At 36.3% G+C, this 21566-nt stretch overlaps 1 protein-coding gene and 1 pseudogene across 1 annotated transcript; both read right to left on the reverse strand.

The window, feature by feature from the left end:
- Positions 1 to 558: 558 nt before the first annotated feature.
- LOC127934558 (protein Wnt-2) lies at positions 559 to 7506 on the reverse strand. Its single transcript, XM_052532019.1, has 5 exons — positions 7202 to 7506; positions 6578 to 6798; positions 4969 to 5246; positions 4578 to 4842; positions 559 to 1064 (listed from the first exon to the last, which is right to left on the reverse strand). The coding sequence occupies exons 1-5, from the start codon at positions 7282 to 7284 to the stop codon at positions 859 to 861; spliced, it is 1053 nt and encodes a 350-aa protein (XP_052387979.1). The 5' UTR covers positions 7285 to 7506; the 3' UTR covers positions 559 to 858.
- Positions 7399 to 20228, reverse strand: LOC127934113 (ankyrin repeat, SAM and basic leucine zipper domain-containing protein 1-like; annotated as a pseudogene).
- Between the last annotated feature and the right edge of the window lie 1338 nt (positions 20229 to 21566).

The raw sequence follows: 21566 nt of genomic DNA on the forward strand, positions 1-21566 counted from the left end.
TCTTACGTTAGGGAATGTTTTCTTTTTATAATACACATTTATGTACTGAAACAATATCCTTTGTTGAGGCGGAATACATTACCATTTTACCATTTACTATTTTCAAGCAATATTGTTAAAGTTTGAGAACAATGCTAAAATATGCATAAAAAGGCTATGGTCTTTACAAATTAAAAGAGTTTTCAAAATAAAAGTGTTTTTCTGTTTTCTGTTGTTCCTATTTCCATGTTTTCCATTTCTTTTCATGGTTCATTGTTTGATTATCAAAATTCACCCCCGCCTGTATAAATATTGCATAATAATAATAATATGTCTAATATAATCTGGGTCTTATTTGAAGCCACTAAAGAATTAATCGGATAGGAAAAGTTTTACTTGGCTTTATACTTACTAAATATACTTCAGATTTCAAAAAGTGTTTTCCAAAATAATGATCTTTAATGAATGATATATTTATTTTTTGTACAGAAATATGAAAAAAATATTAGTTAACATGTCAAACATCTAACAAATATAGTTTCTAAACTTTAGAGCAACAAACATTTACAGACAACTATCAAACATAACATACAAGTGTGTTTTATTTTAAATTACACAGTTCGTATTTACATTTCAAAATATGAAATACATTAAAGATAAGCATTCCTATGCTCCAAAGCTGTAATAAATATGTGTGTTATGATGGGGAAAAACAGTAAGTAAAGATGGTAAAACTACTTAAGACTTCACAAAGTTGTGATACCACAAATCTGAATAGATTTGAAGTTGCTGAACAGACTTAACAGATCTAATTTGCCACAGAAAAGCAATGTGAAAAGTCAAAGGTTTGAGATGGGATCTTTTCTCTGTATGGTGGGGTCATGACTGGGTTTTGCAGGTATGCACATCTACCTCCTCTTGGCAGTCCCTGCAGTGAACAGCACAACACCACTGGAACCTGCACTCACATTTGGTGGTGCGGCTCATGCGTGATGTGTCATAGCCCCGCCCACAACACATGACCTCACAGCTGTCAGCCCCACGGGACGTGCGGTTGCACACTCGCCCACCAGTACCTACAGAACCTGAAATAAAGCACAAATTTAAATTAGACAAAAATTTGTTGAAAACTACAGCCCGGTCAACAATGTTTCACATCATATATCAATCATTTTCCAGCAAAAGTGTTTGAGTTTATAGTTGCATTATAGCATTATAGCTGTATGATTTCCAGCTTTTTGAAAAGTGTTCATTTGTAAAGCAAAAACACTTTTTATACAAACTAACAAAAAGCATGAAGAAAAAAAATACTGTTTTTCTCCCAGACTTTACAAACACGTGGTGGCATTTTCATGCAATATATGAAATATACACAAGACAAATTTACTTGAAAGGCAAAACTGTGTAACTTATTCAGAACTGTGCTTTAAAAAAATTAAATAAATAAATAAACATATTAAGACCATGTACACGACTTTGTGTAACATTATATATAATTAATATGCAATATAAAATTTAATAAAATTTGATGTAAACATTAAAAACAATTATTTGTCAAATAATTTCAATGTAATACATTATTTTGTATTTTAAATCTAATTAAAATCTATCTATTTTCATATATTTGTTTTATTAAATAAAACATTTTTTATTCAATTTTAATATCTATACACGCATATATAAAATAATTGAAAAATAATCATATTCATATCATACAAAATAATGATAGAATTTGTTCATATATATATATATATATATATATATATATATATATATGAATGCATTGCTGCAAATATACATTTATAATTATTTTTTTTTTTTAATAAGTAAAAGGTAAAAATATTTGCAGGATGGGTACAAATTATTAATACTGGCCTCAAATAGCCAAGTCTAGGAATTAAAAGGAGTCGTACACATACTTTCATCTATTTATTTATACATTTTCACTGTTGCAATCTATTAATGTAGTGAATATTTGAACATATTCCTGAAACCAGCAGACCTGGACTGAATAGTCATGTGTAGTGCCTGGCAGATGTCTGAGAGTGTCCAGACAATGCTGTCTTGAAGAGTCTGGGTTTGTCGGCACTATGTAAAAGGATGACCGCTTGGTCCTTGGTCAGATGAGGGACTGATGATAGAAGCTATCAAGCATTGCTCTGGGTCTTCATCACATACTCATTTCATCGGCTCTAATCTCAACAACCCATCCCTCTATGAGGCTGACACGTCGCTGATTGTTGCTGATACAGAAATTGCTAAAGACCTTGTATAAACCCTTGCTTTGCTCCTTCCGAATGACAATCTGCAGCCTTTTTTATAAAGATCCCTTCAATGCCAATCAACACTTAGCACTGTACAAACAACCACGTTTGTTTCTTAAGGTTTATCCTATATAAAGTTGTTTAGTCTAAGATTTTAAGGTAAGAGCAATCTTACAGAGAAGCCCAGGACTGCAAAACACTTCAGTCTACCAGTAGCGCCAGCATTGGTATGTCACCGCTGGTCTATTGAACTCAATTGCAAGTAGGCAGGCATGTGTCTGGGCATGACATGGCCACTCCTCCCAACAGCAGTTCATCAAGCTGGTATGCTGGGCCCATATCGTTTACATCATGGGCAGCCTTTACCTGAGCATGCATCTGCTTATTGAATTAAGATGAGGGGGTGCCAAAAGATGAGTTTAACATGTGTGACCATGGTGAGAGCTAGAAATTGATTTCACACTTATGCAGTGGAGGTATAGTCTTTGTCTCCTAAAACTGACATCAAACGCACTGCCTGGCCAAGAGAGTTTCTCACAAACCACCACACTAGAGAGGTCAACATGCACTAAAATGTGGTGGTCTCAATTTTTAAACGTTCCTTCTGAGCTGATAAGAAAAAAAAATCCAGATCTAAAAACATTACCATTAATAAACATGGTGTGCCGTATAGTAAAGGAATTGTTAATGCAAAAATAGAAAAATTAATGTCATGTTATTTCAAAACTATATGACTTTTTTCAGGCTGCATCTGAAATCGCTTACTTCCTGATTTACATTAGATGAAAAACAGTATGTGAAAAGAGTAGTATTTCCAAATTCACAGTATTTATAAAATACCCAGATGACTAATTACATCTTATGCACACTTTATCCCATGAGGCCAACATAAGAGGATTTGTGAATGACAGTGAAGTGAAATGCATAAAGCTGGTAAGTTTACATGACAATGAAAATACAAAGGATGCATGTCCAAATTAAATTCATATTACAGGCATTCAAACTACAGTATATAGAACATACTTTTTTTAAACTTTTGCAAAGTAATTACTTATTAAAATGAAGTGACAACTTGGAGAGTATGTAATGTGGGACAGAGGTTCAATGTTTTTTGTCCATATAATGAGAGTAAATAAAGTCCAGTGTTGTTTTGGCTTGACTTTCAATGTATGATATTTTTTTTGTGTGTGTTTTTGTATTCCACAGAAGAAAGAAAACTCATATAGGTTTGGAATAACATGACATTTTCATTTTTGGATGAACTAGTCCTTTAACTGTATATCCAGTTGTTTCCCCATACAACAGAAGTCAGTGTGGCCCAGTGTTGTTTTGGACCCCATTGACGTCCACTGTATTTTTGTATTCTCCAGAAGAAAAAAGTCATACAGGTTTTGAAACGACATGACAGTTTCCATTTTTGGATGAACAAGCCCATTGACTTGTAAGATCTAAAGATTCTAAATGTACGTGTTTATAAATGAGCAGGTACACTGACATACAATAAATAATAAATACCTAAAGTGGGTTTGAAACCTCAAGGCACTTAAAAGAGACATGACTTACCTCTCTAAATATTCCTGCCAGTTTTAGGCAGAAAATATAGAGCTGCCGCCATAGAAGGCAGTGATTTATAGCATTTGCGCGTAGGGATTATATTTCAGCTCCCGTTCTGCCCACAAAACTGTGGTAATGTGTCTAAACACAGCGTCACCTGATAGCAGGGATCATCTGCAGTCTGACAGGCACCCCCTCCTTACTGATTCCCACATAAGTACACCTGGTGTTATTCAGTACGTACACACACACAGAAAGGTAAAAAGAGATAAACCTCTGCCTTAGGGAGGGAATCTTAACCAGCATTCAGGTTACAGGATTGGGTTATGACTATTGTGTATGTAATAACCAGCTAAATAGCTGACGTCCTCTGATTACAACTGTGTTTGGGGGCAAAGACTAATGCCAGCAGAGTGGGAGTCTTGGAGGAAGGAAACACAAACAGTGGGTTATGAAACATGATGGAGTTCTATAGATTTGATTTATTAACTTAATTCACCTCTTGAGGTAATGCTAATAAAAGGATAAATGTAAAATTATGTTATGTTGTTTTGGATTACAGAAAAAAAGTACAGTGAAACATTCTTCAAAATAGCTGCTGCTGTGTTTCACCAAAGAAAGAAAGTCATACATTTTGGGTGAATTACCTTTTTATGGTTAAGGTTTCCCTGAGCCCATTCAACATTTATTTTTTGGACCAAATGAACAAACAAATTCTTTAAAATATCTAGAAATATTGAATTACCCTTTTAAGGTTAAGGTTTCCCTCAGCACACTTACCAGACTCATGGTCCCATATACAGTAGTCAGGTGAGTCCTCAAAGTAGACTAGGTCGTTTTTGGTAGGCCTCTTAAACATCCTGTAGGCACTGGTGAAGCCTGTTCCATACTGGTTCATCACCACCTGAATGGCATTGTTGTACTTTTTGCGGAGATAGTCACTGGTCTGCCTGAAGTCTGCCATGGCTAACCAGCAGGTACGTACATTGCATGAGCCACTGACACCATGACACTTACACTCTAGGTTCATAAAGCGCTTTACCGCCTGTGAATGAAAAAGTAGACAGTATCTAAAGTAAACCTCTGACTAGTGTATCTGATTGCATGAGCCATCATTTGTCAAGATTTCATTTCTCAATATATGTCTCTCAACTGCTGTTTGTATTGTTACCTTCCTCCCTGCACGGTTGTTGTGCAAGTTCATGAGCGCCCGTGCATCTCTCTCCTTTCTCTCCTTGGCGTCAATGAACACCTGAGTGAACTTGATCGCATGGTCAACGTGATCACTGCACCCACCCCAGTCGAAAGCTCCCTTGGCATCACGGGATGAGCCCTTTTTTCCAGGGTCGCAAGAGCAGTTTTCTAGTTCCCCCTGACTGCACGCCCTGGTCAAGGTGTAGACCATACCAGCTGATGAGATGGCATAGACAAAGGCGGCCTCACGACTGCCTGAGAAAAAGAAAGAAGGAATAGTGTTTAGCTTAGTTAAGAAATTTTAAATAAATTGTTGAGGAGTTGCTAATTATTTAAAATTAATATAAAATACACACACACATTTCAGATGGAAACATACTAATCTCATGACACATCAGAAAGACATACATCTGCTATGACTGTATAAAGAGATGGAAGAAAAACAACAGTAACAAGCAACTCCCTGAACAAAAGTTATAAGCTGCAGCTTTTCACATGTGCACCAAAGATGTTTCTGTTCGGCAGCTTTGTCAGACAGGAGGAGAATGCCCGCTAAGAAATCCCTGCAATTGTTTTAAATTAGTGAGCTGACATTGACAATAAGTAGATTCTCACAGTGTCACAGAGAAGTATGGGTCTTTCTGGGAGGTCTGAATACCTTAAAGCAAGAAGATTAAAGTCAGAGGTTTAACCTAACTTCAGTGTGCAGAGCAGCTTAGAGGCCTGGGACACAAGAGTTCCTTTGTGGATCTTCCAATTAATATGATTTTATATGAGATGAGAAAACAGAGCGAGAGACACTTACTGTTGCAAACCTAAAGTATCAAAACAGGCAATTACACCTAGTTAAAGCATCAAACTGCTGAGCAGTTCTGAATGAACTCACCAGACACAATAACCTAGCCTTTCTGCTCTAAACTGATATAAATCTGGAACACAATGAAACGTAAAGGATACACTTGCGTGCTAAGTGACACTATTGTGACTTACTGATTCAGATTACATCTACACATCTTGAGTAGACAATATTGAGTTTTTATGGGTCAATGACATTACATTTTTTTTATCTGTATTTTAGTCACTGAAAAGCTATGACTACATATTTTCTATGATGAACATTTCTGAATTTAAATCAATTTGATATTTCTTATTGGGCTTAAAATCACAGTCCATATGTTAGAATTTCGAGGTTGCACAACTGTATGGAAATTGGCAAAAAAAAAAAAATACAAATAAAAGAAAGGGGTAATAAAGATTTTTATTATTCGTAAATAGATAGATAGATAGATAGATAGATAGATAGATAGATAGATAGATAGATAGATAGATGATAGAAAAAAAAGAAAAAATCAGTACTAGGTTATATGTTCTGAAAATGTTTTGTAAAAAATCAAATCTCATAATACATACACAGTGCTGCACACTCAGATGAGAAAAAAGGGTCGAAAGCACACCTAGTTCAAGTTTGACTGTCTGTAATATGATCTAATATCAGATAAGAATTGCACTGCAGGTTGAGCGCAGAGAACATTCTGTATATGCAAACAGCCGTTTGACTTGAAACAATACACTTAAGCCTTACTCACTTCGATGCAGAAGTCTTCCAAAAAGATTGTGCTCGCGCGCCATGGTATTGCAATTCCATCGGTGGTTTCTGAACTGGTGCTGACATTCTCCTATCCAGTTTTTAATTCCAGCTCCAATAGCCTGCATCACCTTGGGATGCTGGCGGCACAACTGGCGTTGTTTGTTAATTAAGCCCGGGATGTTGTCGCACATCACTTGCGATCCAAGAGTGCCCATGTACCTGCATAAAAGATGACAGCACAGGGAATGAGCGATGGGAATCTCTCGAAGTCATCATGTTTTAACACCCAACCGTGTGCTCTGCACATTCAAAATAAATCAATAAATAAAATAGTAATTATCTATCTATATATCGTGTGTGTGTGTGTGTGTGTGAGAGAGAGAGAGAGAGAGAGAGAGAGTAGGCTATTTAGGCCTCTCTCTCTCTCTCACTCTCTCTCTATTAAATCAAAATCCTCACATCTTAGATTTTTATGGAAGAAAACAAATATTTCACAAAGTTTTTCGATAACTCCAAACCAATTATTTACTTTTTAACCATAATCGTTGTCTAAAACCTAATTTGAATTAATTGTTAATCTGAAAGCATTAGTAAAGTTGAAAAAAACAAAAACTGTACCCACCACCACGATGCGTCGACCCTTGATGTGAACCAGCAAACTGCCACGGACAGATAAAAACATATTCCATTTGGCAAAAAGTTCATATTACAAATTTTGTATTGATACACTCATTCGTTGAGGCAATTGTCTTCGGTTTGACAACAAATAACTGAAACAGAGTGCATCGAGTGCTGAAGCGGTCCGAGCAGTTTGGTTATTTACTCTCCCAGATTAAAGATCTCTGAAGTGACGTGACCCAAGTGATTCAAAGCATCGTGGAGTGTGATGTGTAGCGCTGCAGACACAGCCTGATGCTCTTCCTCGGTCTGAAGCGGCTGCAGAGTTGATGATCTCCTATCAGGTTTAAATTGCTTACACAAGGGGTGGGCGCAGCCCTGCCTCAGGAATGAGGTGAAGAAATTAGATGTCTGAAAGTATCTGTTCAGGCTAGCTTGACACCCGCCACAGGTTTGGCTTATATCCAAAGCGAAAGAGTAGAATGTGGTCCAACGTGAAATGTCTATTCATATCCTCCCGAGACCCAGCACTTTTTGCTTTTTTTATCATTAGGCTTATTTGGTACATAATAAACAATAATAATGAAAATATTTTATTTTAAAATGAAAAATTTCGAAATTATCTTTTCTTAGAAAATAAGAAGGCTTAGTTAAATCTGTCTTCTCAACAAACATGTTCTGCTTTTGATGATGTGCATTGAGATTGGATTATCACATTCTTTTGAACTTTCCACGAACTGTTCAATTGTCGCACAGAATTTCCTCTATCTTTGATCTACAGTTTATGTGAAATAATTAATATGTCAGTTTTTCTACCGATGGGAACCAGGATTAGGCTATTAGGAAACCCGGATTCTTCTCGTGATCTCCGTGGAAAAGGCGCGGTCTCGAGAGCGCGAAGACTTTTCATCGGTAATATGGTGGAATTTAAATCGGCCTAATTTTTTAAGTCCTTTTTAAGTCAATAAGGAAAGGCTTTTCTGAATCCTTTCAGTGGTTTTGAAATATAATAGTGCCTTAAAAATAATTAAGAGAAATTTCCGGATGAGGTTTAGAGGAGTCTGACTGATCTGATTAATTTTATTATAAACGGAAGGCCTTCAAAATTGGATTGCTTGGAAAAGGACATGCTTGTAACCAGTGTGCAACTTATTCAATGACTTTCAGAACAACCAGAGTTTTTGCGCAGTCATACACTAAACTCATTTACAACATAACTAGGCTAATAATAACTATAAATAAAATAACAGCATTTAAGTTTTGTCAAGGTATTTTTTTTCTCTAAGATGAATTATTTTGCCTAGCTTATACATATGAGCACTCTGATTAACCTGTAATAATTTAAAAGCATCCTCATAAATGCTGCAGAACAATAAGAATCGGCTATAGCCTACATAAAGAACATAAAGAATACTCAGTTTAACAGTCAACAGCAGTGATGATACAGAACAGTGTTGGAAAACAGTCCAAAAATCACAGGGATCTCTACAAGATTTATAGATTCTAAGATTTTAACTTGTAGAAACTGTTTTGACATTCCCACAAACAATTCCGACATTGTGAAAAATGTTTGAGCTCATACCAAACAACATATGCTTGATATTGTTACAGCACCTTGGAGGACTGATTCATATATCAGCTAGTCAGCTAGAAGAACCTATCAGCCCAAGTGGCTCTTTTACATGCATTTTACTTGGCCTAACTTTTGCTTACCCAAATAATAAATCTACAATGCATGCAACCAAAAGTAATGAAAGAGATAATAAAGCTGCCATTTTTTGCTTCTCATACTCATACAACATACTCAGAACAGGGCTTTCAGGAAAATGGCTCACACATGACATATTGCATTTCATTGTCTCCTCAAGTCTGAAAGGGAACATGTAATAAGTAACTGTTCAATGTAACTAAAGATGACTGATCAAGCAACTAGGTTTCATCATGAAATTAGGTGTAAGGGGGTCCTTAACCCGGAAATGACATTTCAGCACCACAGACAGCGACTGGCAATGATTTTACTTTTTGGGCCACCACCTAGAAAAATCAAAGCAGAATTCCCAAAACACAAAGTGCTGGCTGTTCAGCTCTGACCAGCAGATGCACCACATCTGTAACAGAAGTTGACAACAACTACTACACACAAAGAAAAGAGAAGGATGACGTTGTGGTTTGGGAAAAGTTTTTGATGAAGTGCACTGTCCCATTAAACCAAAAGAGCATTTAACAACTTTATTGAATAACAGTCTAGAATAGCACCACAAAAAGGATGATTGTAACATATTCTTAACATAAATCTAGAACATACAATTATTAATAAAATATTGAGGAAACAACTTAAAATACATACATCAATGAAATACATAATCTCAAAAATAGTTCACAAGCAATCCAAGTCCAAGGACAGCAGCAAACCTCTTGTGGGGCTTTCCTCCCTGGACATTATTGGAGACTGGTTGAAGAAGCTTAAAGTTGTATTCTGTGTGATCCACCTAAGGAGAAATTAAGGGTTACAAGAGAATAAATTATTAGAGCGCGCTATGTATGTGCAGCACCATGTTAGCACCATATGTTGATTGCATTTGGTATTTTATAGAGCACTTCAGCAGAACAGATTTGGAGAAACTTAGCATCGCATCACTTGCTCATCAATGGATCCTTTGCAGTGAATGGGTGCCGTCAAAATTAGTCCCCAAACAGCTGATAAAAACATCACAATAATCCACAAGTAAATCATGTGCAGTGTTGGGCAAGTTACTTTTAAAAAGTAATTAGTTACAGTTACTAGTTACTTCTTCCAAAAAGTAACTAAATTAGTAACTCAGTTACAAATTTTTAAAGTAACTAGTTACTTAAGAAAGTAACTATTGCGTTACTTTCAAGTAAAATTAAATTTTAAATGCTCAAACGTGACCCCACCTCTACCCCTCTTTAAAGGAACTTAAAATACATGTGCATGTTCAATTATTTATGATAAATCTGAATATTATAATGAAATGGACACTTAATACAATACATTATTAACAGAAACATGAAACATTGTACACACATCTAAAAAAAAAAGTTGCTGTGGGACAAAGTGAGACTAGCCTCCAATCAAATGGCATGTATGTAGATATTATGTTTATATAGTGGATCAATCCAAATAACACGATAGATTTTTGGGAACTTTTGATATTTCCTTTTATTGTTTCTTTAATTTCTTGAAGGAAAAAGTAATGTATATACTTCCATTTAGAGAAGGCTACTTTTGGATTATTTGGGCTCGTCGCCATACCTGTCTCTGGTTGACTGACTGGCTTGTATTGTTCGTTGTGTGTCCTGTCCTGTCCGATGATGGGTCATTCGCGAATGAGCGTTAGTGATGATGGATCGACTCGTTCGCGAATTAGCTTTTGATGAGTCGTTCGCGATTCGCGAATGAGCCGACTCTAAGAGCCGGCTTTTTTAGTTGAACTTCGGGAGCTGGCTCGCATATCTGAAGAGCCAACTCTATTTTTTCAAATTTAGCCAATAGAAATTAAATAATTATGTAATAAAAATTGAAATATTATAGTCAAAGTCATTTAAAGAGCCGTTTGTGAGCCAAAGAGCCGGCTCTTTTCAGTGAGCTGAGTCAAAAGAGCCGAATTCCCATCACTACTATGCGTGCTTTCGAAAACCCGCCCAACTCTACCTCTGATTGGCTTACAATGAAATTTTACTCTACCTCAGCCAATCGTCAGCATTTATGCGCTTGTCTCGTGCTCTGCCCACTAACCAAGGAAGAACAGTAAAAAAAAGTATTTGCCTCTCGCTCAGAGATCTAGTTGGTCTGATGAAAAAAAAAAACAGCTTCATCATCAGTTATAGTAACGCGCCGCATTTTTTGGCAGTAACGGTAACGGCGTTATTAAGATGAGAAGAGTAATCAATTAGATTACTCGTTACTGGAAAAAGTAATGCCGTTAGTAACGCCGTTATTTATAACGCCGTTATTCCCATCACTGATCATGTGACAGTATTTTAACCAGAAGCAAAAATAAATATTTTTTGTAACTCACAGCTTTTAGCTTCACAAAACGTTAACTGATAGACTGAAGCCTTGTGAAAACTTACCACTTCTGTATTGTGATTTTATTTATTTTTTATCAGCTATTTGAACTCATTCTGTTGGCAAAGTGAAATGTTTCTTTTGACAAGACAACACACTATCTGAGAAAGCATATATTAGGATATATTAGGATTCTATTCAGATGTGTTGCCACAATCAAAATGCTGAATGCTTTGAAAACACCAGGAGCTACAACAAGCTTCAAACTTGTCTGGTTAAACTAATTCCACATTGAAGATTGATGAGAGTGTCCCTAGAATGTGCTAGCATATAACATCCTCAATTACCCTTCATCATCATGAAAGAGACTACATGAACATCTAAGTGGGATGAAACGTCTTTCCCTGTTGGTCTCGCAGTATTTTTACAAGACCAAACTATTGTAAACAGAAGCGTCAGAGAAGAAGAAAGATGAGGAGATGAGGGAATGTGGACATGACTGACCTTGCTGAGCAGGGTCTTAAGACAGAGAATCTCCTTCTGGAGGTCTCCCGTCTGAGTTACTAGCTCGGTGCAAAGGGCTTGAGCCTCTTTCTTGGGATCACATGTAAGAACAACCTGTCAAACAAAGGCATCACAAACAAGCAGGCACGAAACATGAGATACAATAGCTCTGTCTGTTTACTGCCACTTCAGTTGAAAATGCTTGAAGGTTTAAAATTCAATGGAATAATTTGTTCCCATTTATTCAAGGCTGTAATCATGGATAATTTCAGGCTCTTGGGGAAGTTGCTCTTAGGGGCCATGCACATTTAAAACGATGGAAGCATATTGCCCATAAGCCATTTTGAAAGTAAGGTTGCATTATCATTGTTGGTAAAAATGATTCGTTTAAAAATTGTTGCAGAGATCAGTCATTCAGAAATATAAAATTGGGTAATCCAGTCTAGTCACACATTTTTGAGCATTATTTGCTTTAAAATGAAAAGTTAACCATTCTTTATGTTCTTCTCACCATGGAACACACACACACACAGACACACACACGCACACGCACAACTTTATTTTTTGTTCATTTTGACCATATCTATACATTATGTTCTGTGTACAAACATTTGGCTAATATACCATTATTTTAATACCTTTTTTTTTCAGATCCACTCCTAAACAAACAGCACATAAAATCAAAAAACAACTGTTGTTGGTTGCTTTACGTGTCAGTCAGACATTCTCTTTCTTTCTAAGTGGGTGGTTCTTACTAAAGAAACAGACAGGAATACTTGGTCATGTTATACAAAAGACGCAGATACTTAAAGTACACAACGAACCTCAGAGGGGCTACGTGGGAATCTGCTGATCACATCCTGTAAGGTTTCGGTAAGCACTGCTGTTTCAGGCTGTTCAGAAAGTTAAAGAAATCTTTACTCCTGAGGAAAAAGATGACATTATTCAAACGGCACCCAATTGTTTATGAACTTGATTAATCATGATTAATGCTTGAAAAATCACAAGCTTAAGACACATTTAAATGTTATTCTATGACATAAAATACATCAGTAATTCAGCCTGGTTCCTTTTTTTTTTTTTTTTTTTTTTTTTTTTTTTTTACAAAGGTTGTTAGGGGCATTAAAAGTCATCACACAGAGCAGGCAAACTCCTCTACACACAGCCTGATTTTGTTTATAAATCACACGTTTGTGAATTATTTAAACTTTTCTTTTGACATTGAAATCATGCAACCATGATGTAGTTTGTTTATAGCATATGACTAGCTTTTTACTAAAGCTTAGGCTACAAAATTCAGAAAAAGTTGTGTCCATATGTAAGAATCATAAACCATGTCTAAGAAATGTTATCAAATCGATTTATCGATCATTCTATAACCAAATGGTATCAACCAAGTGATACCATTGTTTCCTTAAATATCTCCTTCAGTTCTCTTTAGCCTAAAATCCCAAACACTGAAAGCTGAAGCAGGTATTATGACTTAATTTGGTGACAGCATTCTTAGCGCACTTCTGCCATCACTTACAGTTTCAAACTCCAGTAATCTCTCACACATACCACGTGATGCTGATAGTGTTATCTTAACAGAGGATTTCCCCGAGCAGCCGTTTTCTTCTCCTAACACTCTGTCAGAGCCTGTGGTAAACACTGTCAGACACTGTGGAGTTACTATCTCCTCCAGGACCGAGAGATGGGCTCTGATCGTCACTTTGTTAGTTTTTCTATGACTGAATGAGTGATGGGCTCTTGTGGACGACTAAGTGCTGGGTTAATGCCACCGTCCCCACAGGCACCACGAGCAGATCCATCATTTTCCATCATCAGTTCACATTCACTGGCATTTAGTTGATACATTTTAAATAGTCCAGCCACTCAAAATAATAACAGTTTAATAAATTAGTAATCTAGTTATATCTATTTTTGTTCCAAAAATATCAAAGCTACACAGAGTTATCTTCCGGAAACAACTTATGAACTCTTGTAAAAACATCAGTGCTTATGTTTACATACATCCCATTAGGCAGGAAATCAACTGTGGCAATGAATTTCACTGTAACTCTTTATCCTTTTAATGTGTGTTTATGGAGCACCTATCAGAAGAGGATTTAACTGCACAATTTACTGTGTGTCTGTCTGCCCTCTCTGTACCTCCCTGACATTGAATAAGGAAATTACAGACTGATTAGATTCATTAAGCATGGACTTTAAAGTCAAACATGGCCACCTAGCCGCCTACTCACCATCATCCGTCAGAGCCCGGAGCATGCAGAAACGGCCCTTATTCATTTCTCACCTTACAAATCATTACTAGTGCTTAAACCATTAAGACTTTTCAAGACAATGCTGTACTGCTATGAGTTCTGACTGTTACCAGCACGGGAAACATAGGATTGATGATGAATGAACAAATATGGCTTGGATATGATGTGGATACATGATGTGGATACATGATAAACATACAATAAAGTTTAGATCATCTTGAGGCTAAGTGAGCTTTACCCGCTGTCTATGTTGTTAAGAGGCGTCAGGGTGCCCAGATCTACTTTATCAAGGTGCAATCTGCTCCATTGTGCTGAGAATCTTCTTTTGATCCTCAGGATTAGTTAAAAGTCAAATCTAAGAGAAAGAGAGCTGATTTATCATCGAGATGCAATATATAGTTTTTTAATTTATTTTTATGTACATCTTATATCTAAAAATATGTATATTAATCTAAAAAAGTATTAAATTCAGTATAATTTTAGCCATTAACTCAGAAAACAAATGTATGTTTTGCACAAAATTATTGTTTTTTTTTTTTTAAATCTTCTCATCTATTAAAAAGGCATGATTTACATACCTTTTCCAAGTCCCGCTTCTCCATGATCAACAGGTCACTCCAAAGTGACATCATTTTCCTTCCAGTAAAAAAAGAAACAAATGTAAAAGACACAAGAGAAGAAATATTTAGTTACATTAGTAACTGACTCAAATCAACATTATATAATATTGCAGTCGAACATTTTAAAATGTTAAAAACATACTTCATCCACAGGAATTGTGGCAGTAACACAATTACACAAAAAGTAAATAAATAAAAACTATTCCCAAAGGACAAAACGACAATTTGAACAATTTAACAGATCAACTAATACATATTCTAATAAATAACTAACGAAAGCGTGTTAAAAATATAACCTTAACACTTCTGGAACTCTGGCCCCATAGAGTTCTACTGCAAGCGGATTACAGTAAACATTTGTTTTAGTGCAACAGTAAAATAAATCGATTGGCTCACCACCATGATGTCCAAGAGATTCAGGCAATACAACTGAAGTTCAATATCACTCAGCTTAGAGGAACTGTTAGGTCAAACAAAAGCATGAACCCACATTTACAATACTGATATTTGAGCCTAACTGCTTTTATGTTTACTTGTAAAATGATTAAATATATTTTATAGTGTGGACTAGCATTTGACTGCTAAACACCTGTATATTTAATTATATATACCACTCAAAATTGGGGATTTTTATGATTTTTTTATAATGCTACATTTATTTGATCAAAAACACAGTAAAATATTACAATTTAAAACAGTTTTCTATTTTTATATATTATAAAATGTAATGCATTCCTGTGATAGCAAAGCTAATTTAAAAATAAATAAAAGGATTTCTTTTTTATTTTCAGTCACCACTAGAGGGGGTTACAAACCAAGTCTCAGACAGAGGCTCACCTCTCTTTGCAGGCAGAGGAAAGATCAGGGTTTTGATTAAAAACTGTTTACAATGCCTCAGCTTTTGAGAGTGCATTGACATTTACAGTAGAGAGCTCTGTCGAACTAAGGATCCTGGAGATCTGAAAGAGCAAATATTTTAATATTTCTAATTGTTTTTTAATTGTAGTCTAAAGATAACACTTCTATGATTTCTGACATTGGAGATCACTTCAGATACAGAGGTGATCTACCTCAGGGTAACTGGACATTTTAGCAATGTCAGCTGCTGTCTTCCCAGTTTTGGTTTTGATGAACTTATCCGCTCCTAGTTGAAGCAGTTTCAACACGGCCGCTTTACGTCCATACTGCACTGCTATTATGAGGGCCTGCTCCATCAGAATAATATCAAAGTGTAAAGTGAGAACGCATATAATAATAATAGTAATAATAGAAACAAATGGACAATGAGTATGATAAATGCAGGAAAAAACAACTTTGTTAATTAACTGTACAGCCTATATTGATGACCTGACCGTAAGTCCATTATCATTATCTGAAAGTTCAGCTCGGCTCCATGTGAAACCAGCAAATTAATCACCTGACAATAGCCATCTCTGGCTGCCAGCATCAGACACGTCATACTGCTCCTGAGAAAGGGCACAAAACAAGACACAACAGAACTACCAGATGTTACTGTGATCATGCTGGTGGCAATTAATCAAATACTGATGTTCTCTGACACTTTTATATTTAACAGGAGTCTTTTATCGCACTAAATTGGGATGGAATTGACAGAAGCAAACATGGCAAAACTTTAACAGTGATAATCTAAGCCTAGTGACTTTTTTTAGCCATAGTCACTCGCCATCTTGAAGTGTTCTGGTAGTGTCATGCATGAAAACAATATTGGAAATAAATAAAACCCTTGCGAGTTTCAGCTGGCACCGGAATTCAAGCATGTCACTTACTTTACAAATTTTAAATATACCTGTAAACAACATGACCTCTCAGATTTCTGAACCAAGCGGCTTTTGAATGCAACTTTCAAAGGTTTTTCATAATTAATTTGCACAAATAATTGTAGTGAGAGTTATTTTAGTGACATCGAGATACTATTATAGTTTTTTTACCAGTTTCATTTTAAGTTAAGTTTTAGTAATGTTGTTTTGTTATTATTTTGTTATTATTGTTATTATTTTTTCATTCCTGTAGCAATTTTAGGACATCAAGTTAAACTGAATGAAAATTACAAATGTTGCCTTGGCAAAACATTTTATTTGAGTAAACATGTATTTTATATATATATATATATATATATATATATATATATATATATATATATATATATATATATATATATATATATATATATATATATAAGCATTTTAAGCATTTTATGGTTTTAGTTATAATATATAAAAATAATAATTGTGAATCTTGTGTGTGTGTGTGGGGGGGGGGGGGGTACTTCATTCAATGTGGCTTAAAGTTTAATCATTTACCTTGGTTCATTACATAAATAACTATATTCTATTTTATAATCATTTTAAATAATTTTGCATGATAAACAAACTGTACCTCTAGGCTAATACACCTTACAGTTACACAATTATTCATAAAAAACTACTAAAACATCAGTTATGTCTGATTTCTTGCTTAGGGCACCAAGTGAGCCAAACACAGGCCTCTGCTTGTGAATCACCCTTAAATGAAACTCCATTCAGAATTATCGAATCACCATATAGAGCACTAATACGCCAAAGTAAACAAAGACAAAAACATTTTACACCTTTCTTGGGACTATCGATCACCTGTGTAAAAAAAATTCAAAAGAGGAACTTTTTAGTCATCTGCGTTCAGAGGTTGCGTCACTGTTGTAAATATACAGTTTATCTAAGGATCACGGTGTTAAACAGCACACCTTTCCTGACACTATTAATCAACCTGGGTGGCATTTCCCAGAGAATGTGACAGTGGTGAACTGAACTCCACAACATCAGACACAGGTGAACAAGGGCACCATCATTCTTCATCTTGACATTATCTCCTCGCTATCTACGCATTTTCCCTTCAGTGACTGTATTTGTGACAAATGAGTGCAGTCTTAAATGCATTTTCACAGGCTGTCCTTCTACTAAAACCAAGAGAGCAATAAGAAAGCTTACGGAATCAACTAATTGCTGTAAACAGGGTTTATCCTATGGGTAATCCTATGAGTCCATACTTTTTTGTATTTACATCAATGGGAGTAGCAAGAAGCTGCTATAAATCCTTCTCATATAAATGCAACACAATAACTAATCTGACGTTTGAAATCAGAATCATTTGGAACAACATATGATTGTCAGCATGGCCGCTCAAAAGTCTCACTGGGCACAATATCAAATAAACTACATGAAAGAAAAGAAGAGGCAGTTGCAGAAGACTTGCATGCTCAACAAAACATGCTTTATGTAAGGTCACTGGGCGCTTTTAAACATTCAAACCTTCCACCTTTTATTATTTTAAACCCTTGAGCTTTTTTTTTTTTTTTTGTAAACTTCTTAAATGCATGCACAGCAAATTGACACATGGCTGCGGTTCACTGTGCAACAGACTATGTAATTATTTAAATAGCAACCTTTGAATTGATGAATGCACCAAGACATATCAAGATTTCAGTTTTAATTTGATTAATTGTGCATTGTCATTCATTACTCACAATAATACACTTGATTAAATAATTTAACCATGATCAGGGATTTCAATATTTATTATAGGTCTGTGATTTCACATGTGAAAGAGAACGGAAACCAAATGTAAAATTTTAACCTCAGCAATTCTCAAATAATGAATCCCAACTAATCTGAAACAGACCCTCTTCCCAAATTATGTCTGGCTTAGTGGAAGCATACTGTATTTGTTAGCAAAAAGATTTGGGGAAATGCAGCTGCCGCACATTGTAAGTTATGTGTGGAGACTGAGAGGGCAGAGGAAGAGGATGAAGGTTTGACAGGCCCATCACTTGCCAACATCTCCCTGTTCCTCGTTACCAATCTTTAAATATTTTGTCTGGATGGGACACAATCACTTTCTCACCAGTCAAGTGAACAACATGCTTGTTGACACTCCAGATCATGTGAGTGGTTTGGGTGGCAGATGATAAGCAGCTGGAGGCTGCCCTGAAAAATGCCTTAGTCAATACACTATTGAGAACACATCACCTCCCAAACAGGGTTGTAAGAAATACTGTCTGGCCAGTGTTAATGTTTTGTAGTTGCTGGGAGATTTTTTTCACATACTCTCAATCAACAGGGCTTGACAGAGCTGGTGACTATCTGTTGTTAGACCTGGATGCATGTAGATGAGATAAAGGATAAAAGTCCACAATGTTTTTTTTTTTTTTTAATGGATAACTAATTTTGTGCAATGAGCATGTTTGCTGCATGCAATCCAAGTTTGATAGTTCCTGATGCCCCCTGCGGCATTGGTATGGTTTCACACTTACTTGATTCCATAGAACCCTGGTGCATTTGTGTTCATCTTACGTCACCACAAACGTGCACGGAGAATGACAGAAAACAGAACATGGGTGAATATGTTGGGATTTCAATTAATTTGGCGCTGTTATGCGCAGCAAAGTGAATGACTGAAGGCTTGCACACTAATTCTTTTGAGGAGAAAGCTGATTGCGAATTATTCATTTGCTGCACAATTATACAGCTACTCACTCTTGCGTTCCTATCCTAAAAGTGTTTTGTTAAACTAATGATATTGTTATTGGATGAAACGTTCAGGTTACTTTACTTGCAGAACAAATGCGAACCCAAGTCCATGTCCTGTTTCAAACTAAACTGTCAGTGTGAAAGCACCCTAAAGGCTAATTAAAATAAGCAATATCTTGATTTTTTGTTGTTTGGCTGATTTTCAACCAATTTAAGTCACCTCGAGTCCCTTTTGGAAGTTTGTTGAGGCCTTCTAGTGGGCTCCAGTCCACTGGATGAGAACCGTTGCATGAAATTCATGCATATTCCTTTCATTTTGAAAATCATGCACACAAACAGGACATTGCATAATGAATAATACCGGTAGGCTAATAAAAGCTATATGAATGATTTTTATTTTGGTTTGTCCGTTACTGGACATTTACACTCAAGTGATAAAAAAAAAGTAACAAGGCCATCAGTAACTAAAAACGTTTGTATGACAGTGCATCCTGGTTGCTACATGTCAATAAAACTGCCCAAACTGACCTGCAAATTTCTCTTACCTGTTGCAGACATTTGGGTCAGCGTTGCGACCAAGCAGCAGAGCCACACACCTGGACATCATCTCTTCTGTGGCAGATGCTGCTGTGCAAGCATCCATCAGAAATGTATAGTGGTCTATATAAGGATGTTATGGAAAAACACAGACATACCACTTCATAATTAAATGATAATGCGCAAAAAAGTTCTGCAGTGGTATTGTTCAAACCACAGGACACACGTGTGCAAATACTTCACGTGAGTGTCATATGGTCTAATGTTGTTGGACACTGCTAGTGCTTCGGTCACGTATCCGACCGGGAGCAGTCTCTGTTAGGGATTTGTGTGTTGTGATGATAGCAGCGTTTAGACTGCAGGAGCAGGTCTTCTTGGGAGTAGGATGCAGACACAGTTTAGTTGCGTCTGCGGTGGAGCAGGAAAATAAATAAGCTCCAGTGTTGGGCCAACGCAATGACGCCAGCACCACACTCTGTATACCGCCGTTATCAATCACTTCTGCATTCTTCCCCTTCTGTGCGGAACACAGACCAGGAAGTGGCGGCTGCATTCACATTTAATTATTTCCTGTCTAAGCCCAAAGCTTCAGTTGCTCGAGACCCCCTCTGGAACTCTTCTCGTTGGACACAGTGGACGTGTCTACACTGTACATCAATTCAGTCGCTCATGTGCCGGCATTTCCCCATGATCAACAGATGCATTCAATTTTGAAAAAAATTAAGAAAGCCAATGTGTAAACCAAAAACACACCAGCAGATTAATGACACGTTACAATAACTCGGCATGTGCGTCACGAAAATTAAGTAATGGCAGATGAAGGACACTAAGGCAAACTCTAATTGGTTTCCATCGTCTCTAGCACGTGGGTTGAAATCAAAAGAATGTAACCTACTTCAATGTTGACCGTATTAATGAAAACCAAACTACTCCCCCTGAAGAATTAAGTCTAGCCATACTCTTTTGATTTGATATCACTGGGTTCCTTTTCTGTGGCTGATGCAAAACCCCATCCTCTCCAGTAAAAAAACCCCCAAGAGTCACAGGAAGGCCATGTAGTACAACATCAGATTGACAGAACCTGCTCTTACCTTGTCAAATTCTTAAGTGTGCATTGAATATTTTAGTATTTTATTTTAAAAGTGTCCAATAACAGAAAAACAACCTGTCCCAAAAACCCATACCTGCAGTCTTGGACAGTTGCATGCGAGAGGAAGCATGTGTGCAAGACTGTCCAGGTCTGACAAATGCTAAATCCACTCTATTCTTAATATCACTTAAGAGTGGTTTGAGCATTGGAGACTGAGCATATTCCATCATTCATCATGTTCAGGAGCTCATCTGCCCCAAAATCACAAGACTGACAAAAGCTTTTCATTTAATTAGATATTATATATAATTTGGTGGTATATAAAGTGAATATTAAATGGAGACATGAAGATGTTAAGTGGCTGTTTTTGAATTTGGGAGCCTGATGGCCTGGGGGAAGAAACTCCTCCTGTCTCTCGGTTTTTGCCATCAGGCTACAGAAGTACTTACCAAATGGCAGCAAAGTGAAAAGATGGTTACTGGGGTGGATAGAGTCCTTGATGATTTAAGCAGCTCTGCTTTTGCAGCGTTTGAGGTAGATGTCCTGCAGAGAGGGGAGAGCAGACCCGGAGATGCCCTCAGCTAAGCGCACAACTCTCTGCAGGGCTTTGCAGTCTTGACTGGAGCTGTTATACCACACTGAGTCCCACTATTGTCAATACACTATTAAAATAATTAATAATATTGTTCATACATGTAAAAATGTCTAAGTCATAACTTAATTTTATATATCATCATAACATCATTTAATATATTAAATATTTAAATTGTTTTAAATATTAAATATTAAACTGTAACTATG

This window comes from Carassius gibelio, chromosome A18 (genome assembly GCF_023724105.1).
Source record: "Carassius gibelio isolate Cgi1373 ecotype wild population from Czech Republic chromosome A18, carGib1.2-hapl.c, whole genome shotgun sequence".
Lineage (NCBI taxonomy): Eukaryota > Metazoa > Chordata > Actinopteri > Cypriniformes > Cyprinidae > Carassius > Carassius gibelio.

What these genes read in the sequence shown, in the direction of transcription:
- LOC127934558 (XM_052532019.1), bottom strand. Translation starts at nt 7,284, where the DNA reads ATGAACTTTTTGCCAAATGGAATATGTTTTTATCTGTCCGTGGCAGTT. An exon ending in AGGGTCGACGCATCGTGGTG is followed by an intron (nt 6,799 to 7,201) that starts GTGGGTACAGTT and finishes TCTTTTATGCAG; the next exon opens with GTACATGGGCACTCTTGGAT. An exon ending in ACAACCGTGCAGGGAGGAAG is followed by an intron (nt 4,843 to 4,968) that starts GTAACAATACAA and finishes TTTCATTCACAG; the next exon opens with GCGGTAAAGCGCTTTATGAA.